Source organism: Lepisosteus oculatus, chromosome 11 (genome assembly GCF_040954835.1).
Source record: "Lepisosteus oculatus isolate fLepOcu1 chromosome 11, fLepOcu1.hap2, whole genome shotgun sequence".
NCBI classification, from domain to species: domain Eukaryota; kingdom Metazoa; phylum Chordata; class Actinopteri; order Semionotiformes; family Lepisosteidae; genus Lepisosteus; species Lepisosteus oculatus.
Window position 1 is genome coordinate 9,287,245 of NC_090706.1, and position 18,880 is coordinate 9,306,124.

The 18,880-nt window shown below is 39.7% G+C and overlaps 1 protein-coding gene across 1 annotated transcript; it reads right to left on the reverse strand.

Moving 5' to 3' along the window:
- Positions 1 to 1,092: 1,092 nt before the first annotated feature.
- LOC102694803 (prolyl endopeptidase-like) lies at positions 1,093 to 18,374 on the reverse strand. The gene is made up of 15 exons (XM_006631295.3): positions 18,236 to 18,374; positions 17,411 to 17,485; positions 16,445 to 16,578; positions 16,181 to 16,311; positions 14,703 to 14,912; positions 12,317 to 12,438; positions 11,629 to 11,734; positions 10,821 to 11,012; positions 8,421 to 8,618; positions 7,366 to 7,469; positions 7,081 to 7,217; positions 6,010 to 6,104; positions 4,792 to 4,923; positions 3,805 to 3,961; positions 1,093 to 2,606 (listed from the first exon to the last, which is right to left on the reverse strand). Exons 1-15 carry the CDS (start codon positions 18,275 to 18,277, stop codon positions 2,312 to 2,314), a joined length of 2,130 nt encoding a protein of 709 aa, XP_006631358.2. The 5' UTR covers positions 18,278 to 18,374; the 3' UTR covers positions 1,093 to 2,311.
- Positions 18,375 to 18,880: the final 506 nt, after the last annotated feature.

An 18,880-nucleotide genomic window follows, 5' to 3' on the forward strand; every position in this document is an offset into this window, starting at 1 on the left:
ACATCCTCTGGTTTTGGTCATGCAGTTTAAAATGTAGACTACATTGCACATAAAGTACAGCTCCATGCAACTTGCCAGAGATGTGAAAATAAAACAGTATTACATCACTACACCTGCAACAGTATATACACCCATCAATAAGGCCAGTGTAATTTCAGATTACATTGTATCTCCTGCAGTGCGATACAGGAAACAACAATTGCCACTTGCACAGAAGATTCTGAGAAATGTACACTTAAGACAGACTGCAGAGAGGAATGAGCATTCATACTGTATGTATCTTTATAATGTGAACATGGACACTACTTACAGTACAAAAGTGAAACAGCAATCAGCGATGGAAATTTTATTGGGTTATCACAAGAAAAGGTCCAGCCTTGATCCTAGGGGGCTGATGCATCTGCAGTTTTCCATTCTAACCCAACTTCTAACTAACTAAATCAGTTCCTCGCAGGCTTAAATGGGTCAACTTAATAGCTTCTCCGTGCTCTTCAGATGATGCTGCTTTAAATGAGACCAAAAACAAACCTGAAGGTTCAATATCATTATTTTTAAAATGCGATTTATTGTATGTTCAAGTGCATTTACATCTATTTTTACAAGACCTTTTTTAGTATTCCATGCTGAAAAGAGAAGAAAAATAAAACACGTGTGACACCCGAAGAAGGCTCCACAGCAGAAGCATGGAATAAACCTTTACTTGTTCATTTGCCGCCTACGCATGCTGACACAGCTACTGTACCTACCTGAACTACTTTTTTTAGTATTACCTCTAGTTTTCATCCCCTACCCGATCTTAATTACTCTAATTAGATGTTATTTGAAGTCAAATTATCTGCTTAAGTTGTAATCAATTATAACCTGACTCTGGAGGACTGACCTCTCCCATATGTTATCTAAAGTATTAATTTTAGTATCCAAGTATGTTACTTTTTATCTAAATTACAGAATGTGCTTTCAGAATGTTTTTCATTATATTTACATGTATCTTGTTTCTGAAATCATTGCTGGTTCACACAGGCACAGTGGCAATAATTTTGTCAGAAGTAATGTTTTTTGATAATAACGAATGCTTCAAAGAATAACGAGAACTTCAATGTCCACATTCTTTTTATTTCAGTAAAATTGCAACAGCATCCCGCTCAAGAAACAGTTTTACATAGGGTTACCATACTTCCAGATGGAATTTTTCCTTTATTCTTTTCCCCATAAAGTTTTGGATTTGAAATGTTTTGTATAAATATCTACTGGTACATGCCCTCTTGAGTGAATTTTCAAATACAGTCACCGAAGATTTGATAGATAATTATAGAAACCCCTTGTCCACCCCAGTCAATGGAGTGTCCTCTTTTTTTTATTTTTGAAATATGGTAACTCCAGTGTCACATGAATGATTGCTCTGTGTGCCCTTTGTGTGTCCCGTGTATATGGTAGGTACAGTATGTGTCTGCCAGCCCTCTCTGTGCATTCTCTATTACTCTTTTCCCTCAGGGATTTTCGGAAAGGACTGCATTCTTTAATGTGGGTGTATCAGAATCGGTGGTGTCAGTGGGTTTGCAAGTCCTGTGACTCCTTGTGACTAAAACCTTGTGTTCTTGTGTCATATATTACTCATCTTGCAGGAATGGGGAAAACACTCCCATTAAATAGTATTTTTAAACTTTAGGATTGCTCACTTTGGAATGGCCACTAATTGCATGTTTTGTATGGGAAATTCTCAAGGACTTCTGTTTTTCTGGTTAAAGCTGGCTCTTGAATTTGTTATTACAGAGCTGTACAGAGTTTTGCAAAGAATGGCTATTGCAATCTTATGATGTTATCTCCAATGATCAGCAACATGCATCCAATCAAAATTTCCTATCAGATTTTGCTATCAAGCAAAATCAAATTTGTTAACAAACAATGGTCATGCAGTTCTTGGTGTAGGTTTGGGAATAAAAGTGCAAAAAGTGGCCTGTTGCTTCTGTAGATGCAATTTGCTGTGCAAATGAAATCAGCCTTTGGAGTTGAAAAGACAAAATACAGTAGGTCAATTCCAGATTCTCTAAATTTAGATGATAAAAAAGGAATTCACAGCCACAGAGATTTTAGATGTCTAGTGATCATAATCAACTGAAAATGTATTTTGAGTATGTGCAGAACATAATAAAAATCTTAAACCGTCTCAATAAATCTATACTCTACTACCTATAGGAGAGCCTTGTGCTTTGTAAACCCTGGACTGGATCATACAGCTGTGCTGTGTGGATAATACTTGGCTTCTTTTCATCCCAGCCACTGATTCTCAGCATGTCAGTCCTCTTCCTCTCCCTCAGTCTCTCCAGCTCAGCCCCAAGGTCTCGGCGATGAAGGAGAAGATGTGTGTGTCCTCCAGGATGGCCTTGGCAGTGGGCTTCCCAGCCCCGTGCCCACTCTTGGTATCAATGCGGATGAGCAGGGGCTGGCGCTGCTTGGGGTTGGCGCCCACGCCACGCTGCAGGGTGGCGATGTACTTAAGGGAGTGCAGGGGCACCACGCGGTCATCATGGTCCGCTGTCAGCAGGAGCATGGCAGGGTACTGGAGACTGTCTGTGGGGGCCTGGGGGAGGTTGTGCAGAGGGGAGTACCTGCAGGGCATGAGCAGGGCAAGACATTAACATATTGCTTAAAGATGATGCCAATGTATATACAGTATACTGTAGTGTGCAAACAGAAGCATTGAAATCTTATACCTAAAGCAGTATTTTATTGAAATTCAGTGCTCAATAAAATTAGAACTGTCATTTTCAGGTAAGCATACTGTCGTAAAAATACTTCACACAATTAATTAACAAATAACATTGTTCTATCCATTCACTTTTTAACTACTTCATCCAATTCCAGTTTGCGAGGAAGCTGGATCCTATCCCAGCAAGCAACGGGCACAAGGCAGGATACACCAGTCCATCACAGGGCACACACAGACACAGACACACTCACTTTGGGGCTAGTTGTCCAAGAAGCCAATTAACACACACGTACAGTATGTCTACAGATTGTGGGATTAAACCTGAGCACCTGGAAGAAACCCATGTGAACACAGAGAAAACATACAAAGACCACATAGATAATGTAACAGACCAGGTCCAGAATTGAACCCAGGGCCCCAGCACTGTGTAGCAGCAATGCTAATTAGTATCACCATGCTACTGTGCCACCCTAAATAACATTATTGTAGATTCTAATCGCTAATACTATTTTTTTCAACAATTGTGATTATCTATACTGGTTGAATATTTAAAATGAGAAGTTTTGAGCTCAGTAGTCACTGCAGCCCACAGTTCCACCCTTCAGGAACAATCCATCAAATTAAAAAACTGAATCCACTTCTACTCCCTATATTACTGTCTATATTAGATGAAGTAGAATGAGAACCTGATTTAATTCAGGGAAAATGTTTATTGCCCTTCTAAACACGTAATTATTGTACACTGTTAAAAGCAGAGTGCTGTAAAGCACAGAGCTCAGTCTTGAGTTCAGTTTATTTGTCATATGCACAAGGGCAATGAAATGCTTATTTGCATGTAAGCTCTGATACAGCAACATTAAGGAAACACCAAAACATAAACACAGAACAGCAGCAACAACATACAACTTTAAAAGAAGTCAGACAAGCAGTGTGAGAAGTCAGATAAACAGTATACGTTTATTTTATATGCATGCAACAAAGTATTTATAACCATATATTCTTCAATGTTAATGTCAATGAAAATAAACATTTTGAAACAGTGCTAAAAGGAAGGCAGACCCATCGAAAGCAGCCATTATACTTAAGGCGGAACATACTTGATGAGCCAGTCAAACTCCTCTTTTTTGTCAGAGCAGCCATAGTCAGTGGTCCATGCGTGGCCGATGGTGAACTTGTGGAACTTCAGCATGTCCATCACACCCACCTTCGCCACAGCACAGCCAAACAGGTCTGGCTGCTGGTTCACACAGGCCGCTGACACGAGCAGAAGAACACACAGAGTGCTCTCAGTGGTGCTCGACACACATACAAATGTATTTAAAAAGAAATGCTGTACATGCACACATTGACCCTTTTTAATTGTTTACACTCAGTCCTATTCTAAGCAATTTTCTATTTTAAGCATCATTTTATATTTGCTTTCATTTCCTTGAACTTTCCTTGAACTTCCTTGAAATTTGTAATTGACATCAACAATTGGTATTGAGATTGAAATTGGTATCAATTTCAGAGATTGAGAACTTCCCTCATTCCGTTGTGTCACTCTGTATGTAACCAATTGGACCTCTGGAGAAACAAGAGATACTCACTTTGGGAGTCTCTGACACTTTATCATTCCCATTTGTCTGTTCATCATAACTTGATCACATATTAATTGCAGTTCAATCAGAATTAAGGAAGCACACTCTTAAAAGCAAACCCAGGAGGTGTTGCTTGAAAATGAGGCTGACAATATGGACAATCCAGCACCATTTGAAAAAGCAGCCCAATTCATTCTTGCTTGACTTTCAGGGGGATGCTCTAGATCCTGCAGTATGATACATTTCACAACACAATACAAAGAAGAGCAACAAACACCTTCAGTACATATCTAGAAGCAAAACTCCGTCAGTCAGCCAGTCCCAATACACTTGCTAGTTGTTCATTTAATATCAGAGTGCTTTCAAAAATACTTGCTCCAAGATTTAAAAGATCATAAAATGGAATTTTGTTCAATGCCAGAAAGTAGTACTACTGGTCTTGAGAGGTGAATTAGGAACATGAGGTAGCAGACTCAGAAGTTCTTGAAACTTCTCCTTTCTTACCTACAAGAAGACCTCCATTGGAGGCTCCATTGATGGCCAGTTTTTCGGGTGTAGTGTAGCCTTCTTTGATCAGGTACTTGGCTGCCCACTGGAAATCATCAAAGCAGTTCTGCTTGTTCCCAAGGCTCCCAGCTGCACAGGGAACACCAGGCAAAAGGCAGGCAATCAAATAATTACAGGAAGATCCATCATCATGACTAACTTCAAGAAACATGCTGAGGCAGTGATTGTGTTTTCCAGTTGGTTTTTGATTTAACTGCAGTAATTAATAACTGAACTATGAACAATGTGGTCAGTTGCTGTAATCGACATACTGTACATACTTGCTCTACCTCAAGATGTACCAGGCATCTCAACAAAACTGGACTCAAGTCTGTTAAACCTTACATTTGAAGTACATAGATGTAATGTTTTCACATCAAAGATTTCCACCACGGGCAATTACTCTACAATCTACAGTAGCAATGGAAGTACTATTGAATAGGAAATGTGAGCTTTCACTCTAACCCCACTTCCTAAACAGTCTCACAACACTATACAGTAAATTATAAAGTTAGTAACTTTTAGTAAACTAAACATATAGTATAGTAAAGTTATCACTTTAAAATCTGATAGCCTTCTCCTGGAGCTATATCAGCAAACCTTTTATTTTCTTCATTAAATGTGATCTCCACCAATATTAAAAAATACTATAATCCTCAAATGTAAAACTAACCAAAAACAAATCAGTAGTTAAACTTCCAGTTTTTTTTTTAAAAAAAACAATAAAATGTGACTCCACTTAGGCTATTTTTTTTGTTACTGCCAGCTCAAAGCCTTCCTCAGAAATATCCAGGTAACATTTTCTGCTACATCAAGCCTCAAAGTACCCTGTGACTCGTTCAATCTCTAGACAATGTAAAATGAATATATAAATAGGACAGCTAAGCCTAAATAATGACACACCTTATTACACTGCATTCATTTTCCAATGAAATTCATAGATCAACAATTGTTTGTTACGGCTCAGATTAGAAAGTCTGGCATGATACTGCATCAGCAGCATTCTCGAACAGTCTGTTCAATCATTATCAAATATGTCAGGGCTAAAAAGTGACTGTGGAAGACAAGTAAAGATCATATGGTGGCAATGTTTCCCAAACAGTTTGTCACCTTTTTCTATTGCCCCAGACACTCTTCCTAGATCTGTATTTATCCCATGGCCATGTGTTGGCATACCTTTGTGCCAGGTCTGTCCATATTCTCCTCCACCTCGGATGTTTGCAACAGCCAGGATGCCACCTAGATGCCTCACAAATAGGAGGTAGGCCACACTGCAACATAGTATTGGCAACAGATTGGCAATATCGTCGGTAGTGCAGGATCAGCATAGTGTACTGTATATTTATCCATATTCAACCAAGAACATTTATATCAAAGCTCTACAGAGAATGTCTGATTATAGCCAAAAAGGAAATGAAAAAAAGACATTTCTAGATGTGATTGGTACCACTCTAGTCTTGGGGTTCTGGTGTGTCTTCAAATTTTCTACTGTACAGTAGAAATAACTAGCTGATTTAAGTCATTAAGAGGCTCGTTCTTGATTGTACCATGATTTTTCTGCTTTTTTAATACATATTGTCTGTGTCCACAATTAGCATTGTAGATGGACGTACTGGGTTCAAGTTAATTTGCCATCCTTTTCAGTCTATTATATCATTAGTCTATATACAGTATAGAATATATCAATTTATAGACATTTCAAGTCTATAAGGGGGCTTCTCAAATCTTCAGTCTCAAATCAAATCCTCTCAAATTTTGATAACACCAGCTTCTTATTTGCTATATTCATCCTAATAATTATGTAACAGTGTAGATTGGAAGGACAACACATTTTGTAGCCCCTTTCTGTAGTATCAAAACTACAGAGATGACTCATGAAAAAGAACACTTCAAAGTTTTGCTTTTCAATTGAGGTAAGGATCAGGGGATGGTCTGTGTGAATATTGCACCTTAACAGGACCAGAATTGTACAGACAGCATATGCCAAACCTTTGTCATGAGTTCATTGCTAGCTGTTAATAGCTGCTGTAGGGATCTATTTTGAGGGCTCTCATTTATTCAATGGCAAATGTTCTCCATAACAGGGATAGTCTATCCACTTGACAAATTCATCCATAACAAAGTGGTGTCTGATATGATATTATGCATTGTCCATCAGCTGTGATCAAGCGAGATCCCCAACCCTGCCGATTGTTTCAACACGTTAAAAGAAACTGTTCCTTCAACTTAGCAAAACAGTTTACTGACTTGTAGTAGGGCTGGATGGAGTTGTCAAAACCGCCATATCCATAGAGAAAAACAGGGTGAGATCCATCACGCTGGAGCCCTTTTGCATGCACCAGGAACATGGGAATCTTTGTGCCATCTTTACTGGGATAGAAGACCTGCAATAGTGCACAATATTTTCAGTTTGAATCTACTTCACTTACTGTAAATGCACTCACATTTGATTTTAATGCTATCCAAGTGCTCTCAGAGTGCAAGGCACTCTACACAGTGAAATGTTTTACAAGGTGCTGGACTACAGTGTACCTGTACGGTTTCATAGTCGGAGGGCTTGATGCCTTTCACCTCCACCTGTCTGAAGACAGTGGGCTCAGGAGAGTCAGAGGTCAGGTCACAGTGGTAGATAATTCCTAGAGGGCAGAAGTAGACAGATCGGTAAGAGGCACCAGAACAGGAGCAAAAAAAAAAGGAGGAGGCAGCACTTCCTCCTACATAGAGCTTTAATCAGAAAAATCCAAAAAAAGAAGATGGCTTTCACATTGCTTTGCACCATTGAAAATCTTCATTGTTTTCTTGAAGTACTTCAAAACCTCAAGGGCACTGAGAGTGCACAAAGAATCAATTCCCCCCAAAATTACCAGGAATCCAAAAAATTTAAATAGTTGTTTTTTCTTATGTCAATGGTACTTTTGTGAATGTATATTTATACAGCAAGTAATTAAAACTATATAGAAATATGCACATATTTTTGTGCATGTTGTTGCAGAGTTTAGTAATGAGTAAGACCAGCATGTGTTAATGCAATTATTTTGGGATACTTTATAATATTTGTGCTGTTCATTGTTGACCTGACCTGACCTGATTAATGGGTGGTTAATATGAATAAGTCTTTTTCCACTATGCTATGGGATAATTCTATTTCACAGAACAGTACTTGGAGATAGAAGGAAGGGAGGAAGTGCAGAAAACTGATCTAGCTGGATATATAGCTGGTTTTGTGTGGTACCAAAGAACTGCAGTTACCAAATAACTGCTTCTCTCATTCTACAGCTATTAAAACTTTTAATGTTGGGAAAAGGCCCTTCTTGTTACAGTTCCATCCAAATTGTAAGTAATGTATTTATTATCAAATTATCTGGTTTATTTCAACACACATATCCCAGTTTGAAAAGAAAAGGATGTCTAGATATGGTGTCTTGAAACTAAATCAAGAAAAGCTTTAGAAGACGTATGAACTCATTTAAACCAGGCAATTATCGGATTTCACTAGGAGCTCAGGCTGCAACTGACTTTGACATCCCTGCCTGTCAATAACTGTCCAGTTGGGGGCGCTGAGCTCAAGTCTGAAGTGAGGGCTGTACCTGGGGTAGTGAAGGATGTGAATTTGTAGAAGACGTCCGTGTGCTTCTTTCTGCAGCTCAGTCCCACCACGGTGCCAACATCCAAGGGCAAGTTTTTTAGGAATCGCCCGCTCTTCAGCTCGTACAGCTGGAGCACGTCCTTGACGTCATGGATGTAGTTCACCAGCAGGAAGCGGATGTTCACACAGGCCACAAACCCTGGGTTCGAGAGCAGACAGAGGCAGAGAGAAATTAAATTCACCCTTCCTTTGTTACGTGTTAATGCTCTCCCATTCACATTTTCTCAGCACATACTGTACTGTATAGTACGATTGTGAAGGTGTGTGCTGTAAAATGAAAATAAAATCCAAAATCTACCACTTGATGGCAGTGTTGGTTAGACATTCAATTATCCTGACGCGTATATATTGTAGACAAGAGTGCTCATAAATTACCATAGTTTAATACATTTTTGAGAGTGCCTTTTAGAAGTAAGAACTTACAATTTGCTACATTTTGTACATGATTATAGAACTGATCTTTTTTTTCTGGTAAGGGTAAAAATACAGCCTTAAATCGGCAAACACCCACACATTTTTCACTTCCTCTTTGATATATGCACCATCAGTAAACCTTATAAAAAACTTAGATTCTTAATGTTTGCTATTCATTTTGACTATGAACAAATATACGTGTGCTATGTTACATTATATTTTGAATCTGCAGTGCTTTAAGAATAACGACGTTATTTAAATAATCAAGTTGTAATTTCAGTATTCTAGCTAATATGATATTAATATCATATAATATTAATATTATTATTAATAATATATTTTTCTGCTTTAAGATATTAATTGTGACATTAATTGGGATCAATTATTTGTTTTTCCCATATTTCCCATTTGTACACCTCGTATTTGTTCTACAACTCATTTACCGTATTATATTTCAACACATTTTTTTTTAAGTCATTTAATAGAAGATGGTGTCATTCTGTTCCTTCATCATTCCACCCGACTGCCTCATTGGACCCACAGCAACACCCACATTCCACAGAGCAGCTACATGTCTTATCAGAGGAAAATGTGTCACTACTCCAGCTGGGGTTTAGTAATCAAGTTCTTCTGTAATATCCAGAAGTGGCCTGTGTTAGTCTGTTTTCTTGTCAAATCCACTCTTCCACTTTGTAACTGCTTCTTCCGATTCAGTCTCATGGTGGAGCCACAGCCATCAAGCAACAAGCAACACCCTAGATGGGATAAGTAATAGGTTTATTCCATGCTGAAAAAAAGAAGAAAGAGAACACAACGTTTCAGCCGTGGTGTCAACACCTGAAGAAGGCTCCACGGCCGAAACGTTGTGTTCTCTTTCTTCTTTTTTTCAGCATGGAATAAACCTATTACTTGTTCCTTTGCAGCCTACGCATGCTGACGCAGCTCCCCACCTGAACTACTACCGCCCTAGATGGGATGCAAGCCTGTCGCAGAGCAGAAACACAGACACACACAATGGCCAAATTTCCCAGAAGCCAATTAACCCACCAGTATGTTTTTGGAGTGTAGGAGAAAACCTGTATGAACACAGAGAGAACATACAAACTCCAGACAGATAGCACCCCAGCTCTGGGACTGAAATTAGGGCCCCAATGCTGACCACTGCACCACCATGTCGCCTCTTGCCAAAGGTTTTGTTTATCCTTATTTAAAAAAAAAATAATGAAGTTATATCGCATCTCACTAACCATTTTTGCATAAACCAAATTTCTTGGGTGCAAGTTATTCTATATAAGGGAAATCCCATGGCACTTTTTAGAAGAGTAGGATAGCCTAGATAAATTCGACACGGGGCTTGCACAAATAGACCTTCCCTAAAATCCCCCCCGCTCCCCCTTATTTCAGTTACTGAAGCAAATTCTCACTCCTTCCTCTGATGTGCTGTGCAGTGGAGCTGCTCATGCAGAACGGCTGCTGTGTGTCACCCAGGTGGGTGCTGTGCTTCAGTGGTGGATATTAAAAATGACTTTATACCCACTGCATAGCAGTTACAGCACTTTAAAGGTTAGTGCTACCATTGGGTAGCTACAGTAAAGGTGTTCTGTACCGCATGTCACACCACTGTGGTGAGGCAACATCTTATCAAGTAACCTGTGTGTTCTGTGAATATACAGAAAGGGACTGTTTAAATTAAGATTGTTTTTGTTATGTTATTTCATTTTTATAAATGTTTAAAATTGACACGGTATTCGATCAATCACACATTGAATTTTCCCTTGTGTTTTCTTAAAAGCAAAAAAAAATTGACCTTAACTCTATACTCAACCCTAAGTGTGTTCCTCAAGGTTAGGGATCCTGTTGGGAGCTCTCTCTCTACCCTAACCCGACCTGCTTCGCTCCCTCTACTTCCAGCCACAGCTCCTCTTACCCAGAACATCCTTCTCGTGCTCTGGGATGAGCGTAGTCCAGTTGGAGGGCTCCGGATTCGTCAGGTCAATGTTAATCAGGCGATAACGAGGCGCTTGCAGGTTGGTGCGGAAAGTGAAGAGGCTGCCCTCATTGGTCACGTAGCCATACTGCGCCTCAAAGTTATCAACCACCTTCACCCAGGGCAGAATCCCTACAGTGGGGACACAAACAGGTGAGAGCAATGGAAAGACCTGTAGCAGGGAAAGGCAGAAGTGTCCTCCAGTGTTGAGGAGGAGGTACAAAGTCAACCCAATGGTCTTCAGGATCAAGAATAAATCACTTGGAAACAAAGAGGAAGGATATTAACAATAGGTTTTTCATAATGGTTCCAGGCCCACAATGTCTAAGATTTGCACCTCAGAGTTTTTCTTTCCCTTTCATCATCTAGAAGCTAACCACTGTCATATCAGATGCATTGTACTTCATCCTTAATACTTCTTTTGATATTTTCTTACTGAAATAACTTTTTATTTGTTCTAGCCTAATTGCATTAGAAATCTGCAATATTTCAGCCTATTTCTCTCATGTTCTTTCTATTACACTTTTCAACGTGTCAGCAGTTCATTAGACTCTTTTTCTGTAACTGGGTGCTGTTGGTTTTTTAATCATTTTATAAATTACTTTCTTTTCATTTTTCCTAATGGATCTGTTGGACCATTTGGGATAATGTGCTCTGGAGTCACTGCTGCAGTAGGTGGTTCAGTCACAGTGCTGGAATTGAAGAATTTCAGAAGCTTTTCCCTGACCTTGCTGTATACAATACATACCAGTGATGCCATTGGACAGCGTCTGCAAGTCGCAGTACCACAGCTGATTGACTGGCTCACAGCCCTCTGTAATTGCCATCACCACATACTGTCCATCGTCAGACACCTGCAGACGTACATGTGAAACTGTCAGCAATAATACAGCACATACATCTGCAGAGTGTTACACAATGACTAGCCAGGGAGTTAGTGACTAGAGGTCTTAGAGGCCAGCTACTGAATTATAAACTCATACTTCTGGGCTATCCAGAGCTCCAACAGAGACAGTGCCGTCAAACACACACACTTCTGTATTCCTGTACTCTTTAAATAACTCATTTACATTGTATGACTGTCTCCACAATCATCATCTGTCAGGAGTTGCAATCTCTGTAGGGACTTTTTTTCTCAGGTTTTATTCCCACATTGACAGCAGTCCATGCCCAAATGCACAAGCATTCTCACACACACCAGCACACTCACAGACACACAACAGCACACTCACATACTCAAATATGCATACTCACACACGCCAGCATACTTATACATATTTACACTCTCACGTACTGTACAAACAGACATTCTCGATGTTCAAGACTCGGTCTACAGTTTGGACTTTTGAATTCTTCACTGAACCTTTATGTGTTTTTCTGTAGGCATCCTATCCAGTAAGAAACAAAAAGCAATTCAGAATAAGGATGCTGGTTACCGTGACGCTGCTTTGCCACTTGGGATGATCAGGAAATTCTGCTACTAGAATATCCTCTGACTGGTGTGTTCCAATCACATGGTAGAAGAGCTTTTGATTGAGATTGGTGGTGGTCTCTGTCCCTGTTGGAATTTATTATTGGAAAGATTATTATGACTTATGGTCAGCCATTAGTTCCTGTACCAATTTAATTAGAACATAGTTTTTCACATTCCATTGCCCCAAGTAATGAGGAGTTAAAAACATTCAGAGGCAAAACTGCAACATGTAGTTTTTATGTCAGAACATTTTATCTTCTGAAAGCCTGGCTTCCCTAGGACTCAAACCAGTATTATTTACAATACTAAACTGCCAAACAGGATGAAAACACATGCAAAACAAACATATCTTGCGCTTTTAGTTTAAAAGAAGATGCCATTTAGTTTGTTAAAAAGTCAATTACATTGTGAATAAAAATTCTATTAGGGTTTACATTCTTTGTGGTGGCATATACTGTAGTAATACACCCACCAATCATGTACACTAAGCAGCACAAAACCAAAGTAATTGTATCTTATGTAGAGTAAGTTAAAACCATTACAACAGCAAACAAATATCAGTAGTAAATGCCTATAAAGTACAGTATGTGTAAATGTTTCACCTTGTGACCAACACGGTTTCCTTTTCAGGCTGCTCACTGCTAGAAGGTTTTACATATTTATTTTTTTTGGGGGGGGGAGTTGTGGATAAGTGTGAGTTATAGACAAATTTAGCTGCTATCATTTTCAGATTTGCCAACCCCCTCTAAACCTTTACAATATTTATAATATAAAAACAAGTCCACTCTCACTCTCAAACACTTCTTGAATGCTCAGTGTATTACAAATTGTTTTGGTTGTACTGTACAGAGTCCACATCTACTTGACATTTAGGTTTGTGGGAGTAAAGAACAAGCAAGCTACAGTATGTATGATTGGGAATAGAGAGCAAGTGTTAGCTTTATTGTTTAGAGAATTAAAAGACATATTGAAACTTAAGTAGCTTATGGGAGTGTTGACCAGCATCACCTGGAAACTGGTCTCAAATGTAGAACTTCAGACAACAGAAATGTGAAGCAGCTAAATATAGTTATGTTCTCTTTTTCATTCACAGTGTTAATTCAAATAATATAATTATGAAGTCATGACAGACCATATTTAATAGTCAAGCATTTCTCAATTATATATCATTATCTGAAACTGGAAATGTTTTTTTATATATATTTTCACATATTCTTATCAAGCAATGCCTGAAGAAGAACAAAATTCTTTACAAACGCAGGAAACGATGGCCTGATTATTCAACTTAGATTTTTGTTAGAGGACTGACTGAGGCTTGTTTGACATGGCACACCTGAAAAACACTGGTACATTTCAATAAATCTGTACTCACTGATAGATCTATGTATAAGAAATAATAGTAATAAAACAAACATCCGCCACTTCAGTTTAAAATCATAAAACCTCAGGTAACTATGATGTAAATAAGATATTGCAAAGCTGCCTGAGATTTAACAGCCGGCTGGCTCTTGTAAAGATTGTAATAATGAAACAGAGCAGAAACACATTTCATCCCCAACATGCCCATCCATGCAAGCACTTAAAATAAAGTTAAGGTATGAAACATACAACAGCTGTTTTATACCATCTTCTGTAGTTTACAAAGCTAGCAGGGGCCCAAACTACAATAATAAAGGGAAGATTCTTTCTGAAGTGATAAAACCAGCAGATACAGTATTTGCATTCATTGGGGAGTAATCAGGTGTGTGTGGAATGCTATCCGCAACCCTACCTTCAGCTACTGTATACTGTATCACACTACAACTCAAATCTGGCAACCCACTGAAGCTCAGCACGTGTGAGCTTGGCCAGTAATTGAATGGGAGACCTCCTGGGAAAACTAAGGTTGCTGCTGGAAGCAGTGTTAGTGGGACCAGTAGGGAGCATTCACCCTGAGGTCTGTGTGGGTCCTAATGCCCCAGCGATGGGGACATTATACTGGAAATAAGAAGCCGTTCTACAGTTAAGATGTAAAACCGACTCTCCGTGATCATTGAAAAATCTTATTTTAAAGCTGAAAAACAGTAGGGGTGTTAAACCAGGTGTCCTGGCTAAACTTTCCCCTGGCCTTTACCAATTATGGCTTCATGTTAATTCGCATCTATGAACTGGCTTCATTACTCTGTTCTCCTCCCCACTGATAGTTGGTGTGTAGTGAGCGTACTGTGTGCACTTTTGCTGCTGTTGCATCATCCAGGTAGGCCTACTCTCCATTGGTGGTATTGGAGAGGAGTTTCCATTACCTGTAAAGCACTTTGAGTCAACTGTCCAGAAAAGCACTATAGAAGTTTAAGGGTTATTATTATTACCATCAGCCTTGCCCTCCTGCCGGGGGTAGCAGTTGTAAAAGACTCCCTTCCCATCGTGCGTCCAGGCCAAGCAGCTAAACTTCACCCTCTCCAGCGTGTCGGGTAACTCCTGCTGATCACCCACAGTCATGAACTTCACCGTCACCCAGTCTGAGCCGCTGGAGCTCAGGCCGTAGGCGAAGTACTCGCACTCCTCTGAGAGCCGCGCCACTGCCAGACAGGGGAAGAGACAGTCAAACAGTGACTGCGCCAAAGGCAGAGCTCAGATGCAAGCCTCCAGGACTGCACAATCTTCCATAATTCTCTTCCAGCCAGCCCTCGCGTTATCTCCTTGGACTCATTAGGTATTAGTTGGTTAGAGTCCCATTGGGGAGTTGAAGGAAACTTCAAAGCCTAATAATAAATTCCTATATTGAATCACAGGACAAAACCGAGAAGAAAAGGGCTAACTTGAAACATTACTGTGTAAAAGTATTTAGTTAGAATTTGAACACTCCTATTCACAAAAGGTTTACTGAACTACAAAAGAGACGCTGATGAAAATTATGGAAAATCTACTGAAGCAGGGTTTTTCCGATCCCATTCCATGGATTGGACTCATTTCCAAATTCTGGTTGTCAATTCTGGTTTTGATTTCAGCTGAGCTCCCAATTGCTTAATAAACACTAAGCGCCATTACAGCAATTGAACTCATTAGCTCAGTTCATTAAGATCTGGTCTGAATTTTGGAATCAGGAATGTGGGAATGTGGGAGTGTTGGAGTACGGACGAGCTTCCCTGCCATGTTGGTGAAGCCCATATCCTGGCTTCCTTCAAGAAAAACAGCTGAGAGTCTTGAATTAGTGAGCTACTAACTATTAAACAGGCTAGATGGACTGAATGACCTCCTCTAATCTAGCCTTTCTAATTTTCTTTCAAATTGTGGATATTTACAAGAAATGGTAAGCACAGAGTGGTTAATATACAGAAAACAAACTAAAACGTACATTGTGCTTTAAACCACCGTGTGCATATTGTGGTCCATTTTCATCCCATTAGATCCCATTTTGTGGCAGTATTTTCAATTCAATTTCTTTTTATATAGCGCCTGACATCAACATTACATTATGGTATGTGACAGAAGTATAAAATTCTGGCTGTGACTGGTAGTGTTTTCACAGTGGAATTTACTGTGGTAATAAAATGGTAAGCAAGTTTATTCTTTATTAAGAATTGTTCATTAAGGAAGTCTATTCTTTACATGGGCTCAATAATATGATGCAGTTTTACATTTTGTAAGTTATATCTCATTAGCTGTGCTTGCATATGTATAGTGTTTGTATGGGACAAGGGCAAAGAGACCGCAAAAGTAAAAGCTGGCCACGCTCAGTAGCTCAGACATGGCAGTGCTGGGAAATCTGAGAGGACTGACTACTGATGCTCAGGAGAGACCTTTTAGAACTGGCTCCATTTTAAAGGTTGCAAAGCAACGGACTTACTCTTCAGAGCAACGGTGCCATCCTCTGAGAGCTTGTTGGGGTCAAAAAACACACGGGGCTCTGCATCCAAGGAGTCCTGGGTATACAGCACGTCTTGGTTCTGAAGACCCTTGTTGTGGTAGTAGAAATACCTGTAGCAATGTTAATGTTACACAAACGCTTGAGTGTGGAAAATATTTGTAACATACAGTACTTATCTTCAGCACTGGTGAGTACTAGAGGCAAACAGTGGATTTGAGTGACATTTAAACCGAAAGTGCCTACCTCCCCCCTCTCTTGTAGGGGCAGCTGTATTTGGGATAGTCGAAGAGCTCTGTGAGTCTGTCGTGGAACTTCTGCCTCACTGCACACTTCTCTAGGAAGGGCATGCTCAGCTTGTTCTGCTCCGCCACAAAAGCCTGCAGCACACAAACACAATGTAATTAGGGATTTTCTTGTGACATTTATATGATCTATTTTTCAACCTTGTCTATGACTTCATGGCACTTTCTATATGACAGGTAGTTCTTTGGCTGCACTTCTGCAGAACGGTGCCTTCTATGAAAAGGTGTGTGGTACAGTATATGGAATGTAGATTGATTTTGCTGAAAAAAACACCTGGTCCCCCTCCAGAGTGGCTCAACCAGTGAAAGCCCTTGCAGGTCAGAGCAGAAGCAGAGGTTGAGCTCAGTGCTCAGTGGTTTGAGCCTGGGTCATGTTGCCAACTGACTGTTCCCTGGATGGTGGCGTACAACTGGATGAGCACAACAGGGGGAAGGGTGGGATTAACTGGGCAAGACTTTTTTGGATCTTAGTGTCACAGTGATGTCTACAACCTCCTGGGCACTTGCAGCAAAACTGTGCTGTGTGTGAGGGGTCTGCCTTTTCTTCGTTGACGTCTGAACCTCAAATACAGGGCTGCATTGCCTGTGCTGTCTAAAAAGACGAGTTGCTCAAAGATGGTTTAGTCAGAGGAGTCTGCCTATACTTCTTTATTAACTCCTCGTGTTAGCCAGGGTTCTTACTGTAGCGGAGAGGTGATTTTCACACATTTGGGTGTCCAAATTCACATCAGATGAGCATAACACAGATAATTTCCCTTTCTAAATTAAAACAATCCCCAATGCATTTTTACTGGCTGAATCACCTGGGAGCCCTTTGCAGCAGCTTCTAAACAGAGCCTTAATCAAACAACCCAGTCATGAGCTGGTAACCTTTGATCCCACCACATCCCATAGCATCACACCCAACCTTAGTCTCCTCACTGTCAGGGTTTTCCAGCCAAGCGTAGGGATCAACAATCTTGGTGCCATGGTAGTCATCAACCTTTGGGAAAAGAGAAGTGACAATGATTCCTGTAAACTCTATTCAGCTTCCCTGCTGCATGTTTCCCATTCACATAATGTCATATCACATTTCCACATGACACACATTCCGGTGTCATAAGCTGTCTTTTACTCTCAAAGGAAGTGGATATTCTCATATGCTTACTTACTGATGACATCTAACCTCCCTCAAAAATTGACTAACTTTCTTGTGAAGAGAAGTGATTGCATTTACAGTTAATGGGAGTCAAGTTATGCAAAAGAAATAATATTCACAGTTTAAACACAAATGCGCCAACCGCAAGAACTCTGTAAAGCCTGTGAAGAATGATTGCTACAATTAAAATATTACGCAGGGAAAAATTTTGATCTGCAATGAGTTCTGATCATGAATCGTCCTCAAGAAGAACTTTAGCCACCCCCACTCCTTAATCTCCCTTGCTATTTTTGTAGAGAACTACAGAGAAACCTGGATGCAATATGTTTGTAATTACTTTTTGGGAGTAATGGTTTAACTTTAAGTTTAACTCTGATCCTGGGGATGGCTGATTTGCTGCAGTGTAGAACTGTAGGTTTACCCAAGGCATTTTACTGGAGTGCCTTGAGATTTTCTGGTGGACGGCCCTGTGAGAGGTTCTCTTCCTGCTGGTGCACGGCCTGGTTTCCAGGCTGTACTCCACCTCTCACAGCATGACTGTGTTTTTAAAGGCAAAGCACACCACCAGAAGAGAAGAAAACACATTTCACTTACCCTGGTCTCGTCTCTTCGGGCCACTGGGTATTTGAACTCCATCTCTCTTTGTAAAAGAAGTGAAATAGGAGCTCTTTCTTTACTCCGGTTCAAGGATACAGCGGCTGCTTCTTGCAAAGTGAAAGTGAAATTATTTTTTTCACACAGACAGGAAGTTACAGCACTCAAACTAGCTATTGTTAGAACAGCCCATAGCTGCAGTGTGCTTTTTATGCACTGTAAAAGGGAAAAAGTCACTACAGAAATGATTTTAATCCAAGTGTATTTTTCCAATGAAAATATTCTGTAATGTTTTTCCTCTGTTTTTAGGTCTGCTTTTGACAGCCGAGTGAAAGATATGAAAGATATGGAAGTTTAATTTTACCTTTTAATAAATGTAATTAATTCAGTCTTAAAAGGCTAAGTTTTTAATACAACTTTATCTGTCTTTTTAGAAGATTTTTATTTAAACTGATAACTTGCCTCGATACCCAATACGTGTCCACGTTGTGAGTTCCAGTAAGTCAAGGCATTTGAAAGCTAATTCTCAGTAAATGTTTGAGAAAAATATAAAGAATGGAAAGACTTGCAGTGTCAATGATTTCTCTCATGGAAAATTATCTTTAAACCATATTCTTCAGTCCTCATCATTATTTCAGGATGTGA

What these genes read in the sequence shown, in the direction of transcription:
- LOC102694803 (XM_006631295.3), bottom strand. Translation starts at nt 18,277, where the DNA reads ATGGAGTTCAAATACCCAGTGGCCCGAAGAGACGAGACCAGG. An exon ending in GCACGAGAAGGATGTTCTGG is followed by an intron (nt 8,619 to 10,820) that starts GTAAGAGGAGCT and finishes TCTCGAACCCAG; the next exon opens with GGTTTGTGGCCTGTGTGAAC. An exon ending in CAATGGAGGTCTTCTTGTAG is followed by an intron (nt 3,962 to 4,791) that starts GTAAGAAAGGAG and finishes TGCTCGTGTCAG; the next exon opens with CGGCCTGTGTGAACCAGCAG.